The sequence below is a fragment of the Chelmon rostratus genome, chromosome 12, assembly GCF_017976325.1.
Source record: "Chelmon rostratus isolate fCheRos1 chromosome 12, fCheRos1.pri, whole genome shotgun sequence".
NCBI lineage: Eukaryota > Metazoa > Chordata > Actinopteri > Chaetodontiformes > Chaetodontidae > Chelmon > Chelmon rostratus.
Genome location: NC_055669.1, coordinates 13319113 through 13332894, shown reverse-complemented (window position 1 = coordinate 13332894; position 13782 = coordinate 13319113). Strand labels below are relative to the sequence as shown.

At 43.2% G+C, this 13782-nt stretch overlaps 1 protein-coding gene across 1 annotated transcript; it reads left to right on the top strand.

Annotated features, from left to right (window-relative positions):
- The first annotated feature begins 5165 nt into the window (after window positions 1-5165).
- On the top strand, window positions 5166-13416 carry LOC121615382 (schwannomin-interacting protein 1-like). The gene is made up of 7 exons (XM_041949720.1): window positions 5166-5229; window positions 7417-7526; window positions 11503-11620; window positions 11727-11933; window positions 12407-12530; window positions 12726-12819; window positions 13086-13416. Exons 1-7 carry the CDS (start codon window positions 5200-5202, stop codon window positions 13135-13137), a joined length of 735 nt encoding a protein of 244 aa, XP_041805654.1. The 5' UTR covers window positions 5166-5199; the 3' UTR covers window positions 13138-13416.
- The last annotated feature ends 366 nt before the right edge of the window (window positions 13417-13782 follow it).

The window sequence follows — 13782 nt, the reverse complement described above, 5'->3', positions numbered from 1 at the left end:
TCAGTCTCTCTCTGCACTGTGGTGAAAACACAATGAAGTTGAAAGCCTTGGGACCCGGAGCTGCTGACTTACAGCTAGACATGGGTACTGTAACACAACCAAGCTTGTATACTGTCAGTTTATGTTAAAGCTGTGAGCACATGACAGCCTGGTGTAGACCAATGGTCTCTTTCTTCCCCTCTCAGGCAATGCACTCCCCCTGCCTTTAACTCAGGTGCCTGAAACCTGTAGCTACTCAGTGAAGCAAAACGCACTGGGCCTCATTTTGGTTGTTCCCTACGATGGCTGCAACGTGCTGCAGGAGGTATGCTTTTTATTCATTGAATTAACTGGCCAAGAGCTTTACATGTTGGCCAAATTCTTTTTTTTTTTCTTTTCTTTTTTTTTTTTTTAAATGGTAGATCTCCAAAGGCAACATGAATTTGTCTGGATGAGCCTGGTAAAGCAAGTTGAAGCTGACTTTACAAAGGCTAGACTCCAGGTTAAAGATGATCTCGTTTTTTTTCAGAATGGAAACTACGTGTTACCAATGAGTTGGCTGCAGACTCCAGTTAAATTTGCCTGCCCTGTGTCGGCGAGTCCTGCTACGACACCTGCTTCGACTACCCCCAAGCCTGCTCGGCTGCCTTGGAAACTTCCATTACTTCATGGACCCTGGAGCCTGAATCGTCGCAAGCGTCAGACGAGCCAGCCACTGTCCATCTATGATCCTCGTAGTCCATATTATCGCTATTTGTATTATTACTATTACATGAATATGATGACACCAGCACCAACCCCTGGCACTGCTACAACTACTGCCAAGCCTGACATGACTACCATGACAACGAAGCCATCTACAGAGAAACCCCCTCAGATGAACCCCCTTGCATTTCCTTACTACCCGTACTACCCTTATCCCTATTACCTCTATTACTACCCTCTTCCAAATGTCCCAGTGAAGACTACACCACCACCCGCCACTACTACTGGACCTGCCACTACTGGAGTAACTTCTGAAATGACGACTACAGCCAAGATGATGACCACAACAGCCTCAGCATCAACCACGAAGACTCCTCAAAGACCACTAAACCCCTATTACCCACCATATTTTCCTTATCCTTACTATCCTCCAGCAGGACTGCCGATGCCAGAGATACCTGATGGTTCTAACATTTACTACTACCCAGTTTTTCAGCATTACTATGGATACCCTCCATTCACACAAATTCCCACTGTACCCATGCAAACTACCCAGCCTCCAATGACCACTGTGAAGCCAGATGATACAGCTTCCACTGCTAAACCAAGTCCGACGCCCGCTCCTCCCACGACGCCCGCTCCTCCCACGACGCCCGCTCCTCCCACAACGCCCGCTCCTCCCCCAACTACAAGTGCAGTTTCCCAACCAACAACGCCCAGCTATCTAGGCCTACTCAGTACATATGTTCCTTACTACCAGCTTCCCTTTGTTCCATATATTTCATTCAAAAACAAGGCAGGCAAACTTCCAGATGACCAGAAATACATGCCACAAGCTAGCTACAAATCTGGACCCCAGGCCCGAGGACACCCACCCCTGCATCCAGGCTTCCACTACTGGCAACCCGTGCCCTGGTTTCCCCACTCAGCAGGCCAAGACAACCCTCAGTTTGACTGGAAAAATCTGCAGCCTAAGCCTGTCTAAGTCCAGACGGTAAGGATCGCTTGTTAGTAATGTTCCCATTGGTTTGAATTTAAGAGTAAAGTTTCATAACCATAAGTCTTTCTTTCAGGTGCTGGCGTCCTGCGATACTTGGCATTCAATAAAATTGTTTTACAAAGAACTTTGTCTCATTTTATTATGCAAAGGTGTCTTCTTGTTCCATGGGGCTAAAACCTAATTCCTAATTCCTCGGTGAAATCAAAGATTATACCAGAGTTGATTCAAGGAAACTGGCTTGAGGATTTTACAAATCTTGCATCCTTGGCAAAGAACTCAACGGATACAAGTCCAAGCTCACCAATGGGGGAAAAAATGCACTGGTTGCTATTCACAGTAAGGGCCTTATTTACCAAGGGAGTAACATCAAACATTGCAAGCATCACAAGTGGTTTTTACACCACGGCTGCCTTTAGAAACAGTTTAAAATGAGGCAATGAATCACATGGTATTGGCTCAATTCTGCAAATCCTTTTCATGGGTCTCAATTGGTATGTTGTTGCCACAATAACGTGCACACAAACACTTCTATGAAATGTGAAATTCTGTAATGGCTTTCAGCATAGAAATATTCACTTTTGCTTCCCTAATTTTTGCATGTTGTTATGGGATGTAGTACAGCACACCTGAAGTAGATCAGTGCCCCTACAATGGTTCAGATCACTCCTGTTGTGCTTGACATTTTTTTGGGTAAGGGATCATCATACAAATTGAGTGTCATATGCTGTACAGATGTACTGGCTATATAAAGAACTGAGCAATTTCAGTTTAGAAGGACTCTGTTTACTGAAGTGGTGATATTTGCAATCCTAATTCAACATGCAAATCTTATGGCTGCCTCATTTTGTGCTACACTTTTCAGAAGTGTTAAAATCTTGACCAAAATGAGACCTGATCTTTTCACATACCTGAGGCTCATCTCTTTCTGCTCCAGTGAAGCTGCCAAAGGAAGACTGGTTGTACCGACAGCCTAAAGATGGGAGCAACTGTATGAATGTGAGATGCCATTGCAAAAGGTTTAATTAAAGAAAAATGGCCATAAATTCTCTACCTTTAGAGATCTTTGCAGTCTCTAAATAGTCTTAATGTTGCTTTCCAGTTATCCACTCCCACCCCTATATATACACACTCATACAGCGCACACACACACCCCATTCTGTCTGTTCGTATATACTTCCACATGGTGCTCTCTCCTCTGGGCACCCTGTGACGATAGACACACACACACACACACACACAAATCTACACACATCACTGAAACTAAACCACACGTGACAACAGAGAGACGTGTAATGCTGGTCTTTCAAAGCAAGGATGCATGTCTGTGTATTTTCCTATTCATTTAGTACAGTTCTTGAATGTTAGCCGCCTGGCATTATGGAGCACTGAGCAGAGGAATAAGAGCAATTCTGCAGAGGAGCAAGAAATCCTAAGATTCATCCTTTAACAGTCATCACAGAGTCCAGCATGGGAGAAGCAGTTGTCCTTTTTTGCAACATTGTGCTTACCTCTGTTTTGTTATAATATCTCCTTTTGAATTTTTGTTTCAAGCATCTTAAGGAGTGATTTGCACTCAACAATGATGGTGAGTCCTATATACAGCATTTGCTATGCATTATTTGACTTTGTTTTTTATTGCTGATTAAAATTCAGGATGGAAGAGCATGATATGCGTTTGCATTTTGCGACTTGTGTTCATACAGCGAAAGATCAAAATAGGAACGTAGCATCTATATGAGTAATGTTATCAGATGGAATAATGCAGTGACTTCCTGTTTAAGTAATTATATTAATTTATTTCATCTTTGTGGTCACAGGAAACATTAAGCTACCATGGAAATTAAAAAGACTGGCATAGCCCGCATTCAAGCAGTTGATTTCAGACAGAGCTCCACATCCCACCTCTGAATATCTTCAGTCCATCTGTGGCCATATTCCCAGCCAGGGCACTTAGTCCCTCCCCCAAGCCTGACATTTACTCCACCCACTCCACACAGTTTGTCTATATGGAGGACTATGATGTGGACATGGATGAGGAAGAGGAGGGAGAGATATGCATGAGAAAGGCCACAACAGGCCACTGGTGGGAGGACTGTGGAGATGACGGCAGCTGTGACATACAGAACCAGAGAGGAGGAAGAGGCTGCATGGTAAACAGCCGCAGCTGGGCCGAGGAGCTCCAGGATATCTTTGGACCTCAGGCAGAGGACTGTTACAGTCGGGGGCGAACCAGACTGTCCAGCATCTCTGTGAGTGACTGTCTTTATCTCTTTCTGTCTGGGCCACACAAGCACCAAATTCCTCCCTCTGAGTCCAGTAGTTCTGACAAATTCCACCGCATCTCTTAACCACAAGAAAACAGAGTGAGATGAGAAATGCATTCAGCACAAATCTAGGCTCCTACAAATAACACACCTCTCAGTATAATAGGAAAACACAAGCAATCTTAAGTCAGGCATGAAATTAATCAAAAGCTGATAACATAAAACAATTTGCACATAACAGCATTTAGAATTTCAGGCTCCTCATATCCAGTCTTTATATATGTGTAGATACAGTGTGTGATTATCATGGAGTTGCCCATTAGGGAATTGTAAAAAAGCTGAGGATATTTGCCCTCTGATTCTCATGATGGATGAAAGATGACGCAAAAATGTTAGGTTGTTCAATCAGCCCACCGCTGCACTGTGACACAGCGCTGTGGGAACTGACTGTGGGTCTGTGTGCGCACTTGTGTGTGTATTTGCATTTCTCTGCGTGGGCACGTGCAGCCTGCCTTCCCTTGTCTCTCTTACGGCTCATCACACTTGGATCCGTGATGTGGAACGAGGCTGCAGGAGATTCCTCTAGGAGACAAAACAAAACAGACAATGTGCAATTAAAAATTCACTGCTCTGCTTTGGGCTAACGAGCAGAGGCAGACTCCATGTCAGAGCTGCTCAGAAATGCTGACATTTATTAGAGGAGCTGTTATTGATCAGCCGTGGCCTCTTTAATGGTTTTGTTTTCCAGTGTTGCAGTCTCATTTATCAGACTATCTGTAGCCTGGCCTTGCAGCCCACCATATTGCTCAACTCGCCATGCAACCAATCACATACCCTTATTTCTGTGAATCTATAAGGTCTGTCTCCTCTTATCAGATCGCTAGCAGCTGCCATTTGCTCCTTCCCCTCCATTAAAATAAGAATTACAAGGAGAAAAGGAAGCAAGTGAGGAAGATGGAGGAACAGATAACAGATCAGGAGAGCAGCGGCAGCACTGAGCAGCGCTTCTCTCTCCTGCCTCCATTTCTCTCTCCTCCTCTGCTTCCGTCTCTTCCCACTCTTTCCTCTCCTGCTCCCACACTGCCCCCCCTCTCTCTGCTGCCTCCCCCGCTCCCCTCACTGCTCTCTCCTCCCTCCCTCCCTCCCTCGCTCTCCTGCACGGAGCTGCAGTATATGAGAGGGTCTCCTGGGTCTAGCTTCACTGCAGTGTAGAGAAGGCAGGGCGGCTGTTTTAGTACGATGCGCTGAAGGATGGTGCACCAGGAGAAACGTGTTTACCAGGTGTGTGGATTTATATTTGTATATATTTATATTCTCAGGGTGTAGCATATGTAGCATAATAATTACAGGTATTCATGATAGGTATCCATCATGGGCGAGCTGCTGTAGATGAATCAGCCATAATGGCCGTGTGACTGTGAGGTGATGTGGGTGTGTTCATATGTGATCTTTACCTGTTTGTCTCTGTGTTTTCTCATCTGCTCAGTACTAATTGAAATCATTCCCTTTCTCATATAACGTGTTTAACCATATGACATGCATTGTTCAGTTTCTCATAAATGAAATCATTCTACATCATTTACAGTGACCAAGAGGTGCTTTTGCTGTACCACATAGCCTCTCCTGGGAGGGTGAGATAGGTTGTGTGTGAATCGGTGTGTGTGTAGACAGTCTGCTGGTAAGGAGGACAGGAGGACTGTCTGAAGAGGATAAGCAGGAGGCAGAGCGTTGGTTGGGCGAGTGAAGGCGACCAACTGTGATTTATGCTCTTACATCACAGCTTCATCTAATGATGCGTCACAAAACAAAGAGGAGAGGGTGTTAGTGTTGGGCCGGTTTTGAGGTTATTTAGAGAGAGAGAGAGAGAGAGAGAGAGAGAGAGAGAGAGAGAGAGAGAGAGAGAGAGTTAACACATGAGAGAAACATCCCTAATTTTGGAAGTGTTCTTCAATGGTTGTGTGTCACAGGCAGAAGCAGTGTTAGAAGGGACATGCACAAGCCCATAATATATAAATGCTGTCCCCATGCTGCCAGAATAGGAAGTCATGGCATGAAACATTTTGTGCAGTATGTCAAGACAAAAGCTGCGACACTTCAAGACTGTATTTGAACGACGTGGCTCAAATGACCTGAAAATGTGTGTGTGACAAAAAGAAATGAGCTCTAATGGCAGCTACGGAGTGGAAGCCGAGATAAAGGCAAAATGAAACATGATTCAGGATAGGACGTGAACTGAAGAAGAGGACAGACAACATTAAGGACAGTGGAACTTCTAGACGCTGAGAACAAAAGTAAAACAACATTTCTGGTCTGGAGGAAATAACTAAGAGGGGAGGAGAGAAAATGTCTGCAAACAGGGATGAGCCACGCACATGAAGCTGCCAAACAGAGAGCAGAATGATGCAGCATTTTGAACCATTTCACTGTAGATAATGGCTGCTGTCTTGATGATGGACTGTGAGTGGGCATGTGAGCAAAGGATGACTGGTATTGATGGATTACAGCAATTATAGTCCCGTGGTTGCGAATGATCACCAAAGACCTGAAAGGTTTGCTGATTGCTATAAGAAGAGAAGTGTCACATGCTTCATTGTAGACAGATAAAGATGCTCTAAACAATAAACGGACAGATGCTTAAAAACAGTATGGATATTTCTTTTCTTTATTTTAGGTCAGGCCTGTATACTTTCCCTCCATGTTGAGGCAGGGTGCTATCTGGGTGCTGTTAATGAGGATAGAAGCTGCCAGATTAATTCAGCCATCCATTTTCTATACCAGTTTATCCCAGGATGCACTGGGTGAGTGGCGAGGTTCATCCCGGACAGTTTGTCAGCAGGCTGTCGGTTTGTAACAGGGCTAATACACAGGGCTAATAGACAGACAAATTCATAGCAATTTTTAGTTCTAACAGCAGGAACAGGATCTTCTGTTTTCTGTGTATGGTGGTATTTATATTTTTGGGTTAGCTGATCATTTAGAGACAGAAGAGGAAATGAGAGGAGGAGTGTTACATAAGGAGTGATGTCTGTACCTATTATTGGTAGAGAAGAAGAGAAGGCCAAAGAACCAGTTTTTTAATAAAGGCGCTGGCTGAGCTTTGTTAGTATTGTTAACATATTTATACAATCGTAATGACATGGTGTCATGTGTGAGCCCACGGCTGGATTATATTAATGTATGAAAGGCAGATAATTGGATTGCATGACTTTGTTGCTTTCTTCCCATCCACCTTTCCCTACACAAATCCATATTTGTCCCTCCTCCGTAGCCCCTTTTTCTTCTGTTTTCCTTTCATCCTTCTCCTCCCAAACAGCGTTAGCATTTGGTACAATATTTATAGCTTTAACCACCCGCCTTAATCTTTCTTTCCATGCACTTGATCAATCAAGCGGAGATGGACCTACGGTAGCAGCAACACTTTTACCATTATTCTTAATATCCATGTATTTTTTCTCTTTTCTCTGGCAGGCCCAGAGGAATGAAAGGGAGTCCATCAGGCAGAAACTTGCCCTTGGCAGTTTCTATGACGACGAGCCAGTCATCTACACCAGCTGCAGCAAGAACGGCCCGTCCTCCCGGTGGGTTTGGATTGAGTGTGTGTGTACGAGTGTGTTACGGTTTGATCAATGTATCCTTTTGAAGGCCGGCACCAATATATTTTAGCTTCTGACAGCTGACATTTTACATCTTTAGATGTTCTCCAGAATGTATTCTTGGATGGATGACAGAGAAACAAAGAGATACGCCCTAGATTCAAATAGTTATTGATTCACAGAAAACGTTATTAGTCTATTTTCAAGCCCAGTGCTGGAGGAAATATTTGCATCCTTTACTCAAGTAAAAGTACTAATACTACTCTTTAAAAATACTCTATTAGAAGTACAAGTCCTGCCTTGAAAATGTTAGGTATGTAAGTATATTCAGGAAAATGTGTATGTAAAGTAATAAAAATGAAAGTACTTAATTCACTAAAACTGTCCCCCGTGGCTGTTATAAGATAAGATAAGATAAGATAAGATAAGATAAGATAAGATAAGATAACTGAGCCGGTAATAGCAGTTGGAAAGAAATAGAGAAATTCAAAAAACAAAATGCAAAATAAAAGCTGACTATTTACATGTACATATTATACAAGGGACTATATAAAAGAAAAAAAAATATATGTATATATATACATATATATATACATATATGTGTGTGTCTATATATATATACATATATGTGTGTGTGTGTGTGTATATATATGTATATATATATGTATATATATGTATATATACACATTGCCGCAAGAACAATGGAAAAATTGCAATAAAAACAGATTTTACACATATATTATATATTATATCATTAGATTATTACTCTGCACTAATATGAATGCACAAATCACGCCACAATTACCCAGAGGCCAAGGTGACATCTTCACAACTCTTATGTCCAACCAATAGTGGAAGCCTCAAAGTTATTCATTTTTATATGAAAAATATCTAAACAATGACCAAAACAGTTGCCCTATTAATGATTTCAGCTCTACTTGTAGATTTTCATGCTTTGTGTGCAAACACAAATGAACCAAAGCTGCCAAATAATTGGAGTGAAATGAAAAGTGCAATATTTCCCCTGAATTGTAGTGGAGTAGAGAAGAAAGGGGCATTAACACAAAATACTCAAGTTAAGTCAAGTGCAAGTACCTCAAATTTGTACTTTAGTACAGTGCTTGAGTAAATATACTTAGTTACAGTCCACCGTTGTTAAAGTGGGAAAATAAAGGTTTGTATACTTTATGTGTCCCATCCACATATTGACAACATAACGGAGGCATTTCATTATATAGCTGCCTAGCTATATATCAGTATCAGTGTCTTTTAAGTGTATATTCATGCATGTACATATGTGACACATGTGGAGACACATGGTTTTTACAGCACAGCGATGTGATGTTCTCCATTTAACTCTTATCATTTATCATCTGACCAGTTAGAGCTCTGTCTAATCAGCAGCTCGCTCCATCTATAAACTAAGACATATGAGCTAAAAACACACAAATGAGACAGATCAAAATGACTGGACTGGCTCGTTTGCTCGTAGGTGTCAAGCAAATGGCAGTAAATGACGGCGGGTCCTTTGTGGAAGTCCATTCAGCACTGGTGAGTCATGTGGCAGTGAGTGCAGCATAGGGCGATAACTCAGTTTGGGTTAATAAGTTGGCAACAAACAGGAAGAGAATGAGTGACTCACATAAGTGACAGACATGCAGATAGAAAATGAAAGGTTTCCCAGAAAGCCACACTGCACTGCTTTACAGTCAGTCCCAGGGAACTGACATGACACTAAACAATAACTAGTTTTTACTATCAGCAGCAGAACAAAGAAACTTCAGTGTGTAAAGAGTGGGACAGAGGAGGTGGTACAGTGGTTAACCTCTGTTACGTGATTAGTCGCTAAAACAGAAACCGGTCAAATACTCTCACAGTGGGATATAGTTCAGATATTGAGTGCGCAACACCAAAATTCAATATTTCTCAGTGAAAACTTGTGCCACCAACTGCTACAAAAAGCATTAAATGTAGACAAATTTCAATATTTTTCATGGTATATCTCCAAGTTATACCTGTATTGTTTATTATGATACAATTCCTTCCTTACGTGATAATTCTGCCAGTGACCTGTGCAGCATTGTGAAAGTCATTAACTTATATAAAAGCACAATACAAGTAAGGTTTAATTCAATTTTTAAAAGAATATTGTGTCTCACATCTTCATTTCACAGTGATTACAGGTTGGATTTCATATACAGCAGGTCTGACACATGAAAGGAAACTAAATTAAATGATTTTCCCATTAACTGATATTTCACGTTTGTAATTGAGGTTTCGGGTGCACACATGCGTATTGGAAAGAGTTGCATTAAATCAGACACAAGTTGGTTAACCAAAACCGCTTGTTCTTTTCTTGGCAGCTTTGACCTTCAGCAGCTTTCTGGCTATTTGGCTTTTTCGTGCTGCTGGCTTCTGTTTGAGGAAGTGCTGTTCTGTCTGTGGTCCGCGTGTGCCTGAAAGAAGAAGTTCTGCCTGATATCAGCCTGCAGCTGTGATTGGTGTCATGTGACCTCCAGTGGAGGTAAAGGAGCACCCTCTGGAGTTTGGGTTGCGGTGGAAATTCCGACACCACCCCGTCCACTTCGTGAGATCTTGTATTTGTTGTTGTTCTCATCGTAGAGTAGGTGGAGGTTACTTCGGGTTGTTAGGTTCTTTCACTCCGAGTATCGTGATGTGGAACTGAGTGAATGGTGGTTTGAGCTCTTGGAAAGGCTGAGGTTTGAAGTGTAACTTCTGTGGAGGTCCTGATGTTATGTTTGCGGATTTTGTCCCTTCATTGAAGCCTTTCAACAGCTTTTGTTCCTTTGGTCACACATTGTGACGTTATTTTCATTGATACACTTCATGGCCAAAAGTATGTGGACACTGAACGTGAGCTGTGTGTGTTTGACATATATGGGCAGTGATTTATAAACATGATCTTAGAACTATATTTGACCTCCATTCTAAAGATCATTTCCGATGGTATGCTTCAATTCATAAAAGATGTTCAGCACAGAAAACCAGGTGCTAAGACTCCTACCTGTAACTCACACACCTGTGATCCATAAATCTTAAATCAACTCAAATAGACAGCACCTGCTTTTCCCTAATATAACGCCAGCAAAATTGAGGGTTCAGTCAGAAATAGCCATGGACCAAAAGAGAAACGCAAACTTTCCTGAAGACAAGATCAGAGCGATGGCAGAGGCGATTGAAGGCAGGCAACATGTATTATTCTGTGGACTAGATAGTGGTTTTGAACACTGTCCATAAAGCCAATGCAAAGCTCTCGTCAGGCTTGGATGCATCTGCGTCCCAAACTGCAATACTCCTACATAACCAGCAGGAGAATCACTTGCATCAAGTGTAGACTTTGCTTGAAGATCAGATCATTTCTAAGGTTTTCGAAATAACTACTCATACATGTTTTTTTTAGTTACGTCATACTAAAGATCAAAACTGATGGCAAGCCTGTTTAATTCATGAGGCCACAGGATTGCAGTAGACGTTCCAGTTCATCCTAAACATGCTGGATGGGCTCTGTGAAGAAGGGTCTTTCGTCAGAAGTGTTTTTTGGCTTTGGTTACCCATCCCTTTCATCCCATGTGCATTTGCTGAGTATCTTGAAAAATGGCATCTTTTATATTGATAATATTTAACGTGTTAAAAGTGAGCGAGTGTTAAAAGCCACTTCTGGCGCTGCAGTAAAGAGCGAAGTACGGAGAGCTCGCAGACGTTGGTGCAAATTCTTGAACCTTGATTGCAAATAATTTTGGCCTTTTCCGCTGTCCACTCCTGTCTTCATCTTTGTATCTGCACAGTTCATCAACATGTCTTTCAGGTGTTTTTGTGTGTAAACAACCCAAGCACAATCAATCAGTAATTCCCCTCTTCACTCCATTGGTTTCAGTCTCATTGGGAGACATTTTCAGTGTCTCTAACCACAGGTCGACACTCTTTGTGTTCTTCCTCTCAGGCTGCAGAGTGGGGTGAACCTGCAGGTGTGTTTTGTGAACGACAGCAGCAGTGACAAAGACAGCGATGCTGAGGACAGCAGGACAGAGACCAGTCTGGACACGCCGCTGTCACCTGTGGTATGCAAATGTGTTTCTGTCACATCCCGCAACTCTCATTGCCCTTTGTGATAACAACCACAGCGGCCGTTACATCATGGTATCACCTACTCCACTTCCTCTCCAGAGCAAGCAGAGCTCATCGTTATCAGACCGAGACACGGCGGAGGAGGACTCAGACCCGTTAGATGACTGCGGCGGGTTCTGGCGGGTGCAGCGGAGGCTGCAGGAGGAGGCCCGGGTGGCCCTGGCTCTGGCGCGACCCATGGCCCGCATGCAGGTGGAGGTGGAGAGGCAGATCCAACTGCATAGACGTTCGCCTGTGGCTGACTTGGTTAGTCAGTGAGCGAGAGAAACGCAGGCTGGGGGATTTGTAGTTGCGTGGGGAGCTCTTCTTTCCTCCTCCCATGAAAAATGCATTTTGGGAAATCATCCAGGACAATGAAAATATCTGCACTTCACCATATGTGAAGGGGGGAAAGTGAAGATAACACAACTCACAACAACTTACAGTAAACAGCACAATACAAATTACATAAGGGACTTACATGGCCTGGGTTTGTAAGTGCACGTGTGTGTGAGAGAGAGAGAGAGAGACCAAGAGAAAACCCCTGAATCTGGTAAACAGTGGAGCAGCAATGTTGTCCCAGTGCTGATGGATAAAAGACATTTGCAAACCCAGACAGATATGTACATCGTGTTGACTGATCAGCTTTGACATATACCAATAAAGCTCCAGTCTTTATTTACACTCTGAGCCTCGGTGCACATTTTGACATGCATGTCTGTGTGTGTTTACATATGCAGCTTCCCCATCTGCCCCACATCAGCGAGGGTTTGATGAAGAGGAATCTGAGGCGAGGGGACATGAGGGATATGAGTCTGGGACAGCTGCAAGTCATCACAAATGACTTACACTCACAGATTCAGAGTGAGTAGGTCACACACACACACACACACGACACAAACATCACTGCAAGTATTTGATAAACCCGTCATCATATCAGGTGCAGGTCAAAATATCAAAAGATTAACAAACAATCGACCTTGAACAGCTGACAGAAATGAAAAGTTATAGCTGGAAATATCACAGATGCTAAATCCTCTCCTCCCAAATCTGACACAGGTCTAAACGAGGAGCTGGTGCAGTTGCTGCTGCTGAGGGATGAGCTGCATGTGGAGCAGGACGCCATGCTGGTGGACATAGAGGACCTCACCAGGTGAATTTCCCCTTTCTCTCACTTCCCTCTTTGTCTTTCTACCTGCAGCGTCTGTCAAATGCTCTATTTCTACTGCAAACGTGACCAGAGATCAAACACTTCATGTCTTGCCTTCTAGTGACTTTTCATGCACCAATCTGTGCCTTTTCTGCATCAATTCATAATTCAAATGTCTTTATTTAACACAACATTGTTAATCTAATGGTATATTGCAGTAAGGAAATCCTGAGCCCGCTCTGATGCACTCCTTGTCTTCTTGTCGACAGGCACGCTCACACTCATCAGCGGCACCAGGCAGAGAAGGCCATCTCCAAATAAAACACCCCGCCCTCACGTGTGTCCGCCTGCACGCCATCTTACCTCCCGCTCCATGGACTGTCACCAGTGTTACTAATGAAACTCCATCTGTGCCGACTGTTTCTGGAGAAGTTAACACACCATATACTGTAATATCAACACACAGACACACTCGTAATGTATCGCACCACAGGACGTTGTCTGAGGAGAGAGGGCCCGACATCTAAAGGAAGCTGAGTCACAGCTGTGTTGCTTACGGACACAGCTGAGTTTGTGCAGGCCTTTCATCGTGCCGTATTTCATAGAATTAGGGAAATCCTCTCAGCTTAATTCCATCCCTAACCCCGATTTACCTCTTCATGATTTTGCACGGTACGCTCATGTATATGAAAGCGGGGTTGGAGGGAGCGCCTGCATGCCTCGTCTCTCCCTTGTCGCAGAAAGGATGACGACTTCCAGGGGCCACAGCTGACTGAACTGAGGATCTCTTTGAAAATCAAGAGGATCGATCAGTTTGCTTGCAGACACGTTCTGTTCACCTGTTTATCATTTTTTTCACTAAGAGCACTGTGCCACCGCTGTTAAACACTGGATTCACTTTTAAACATGCACTATCTGTGCCGCTGCAACACAAAATGATTAGCACCGTGCTGATTTGCGGCTTAG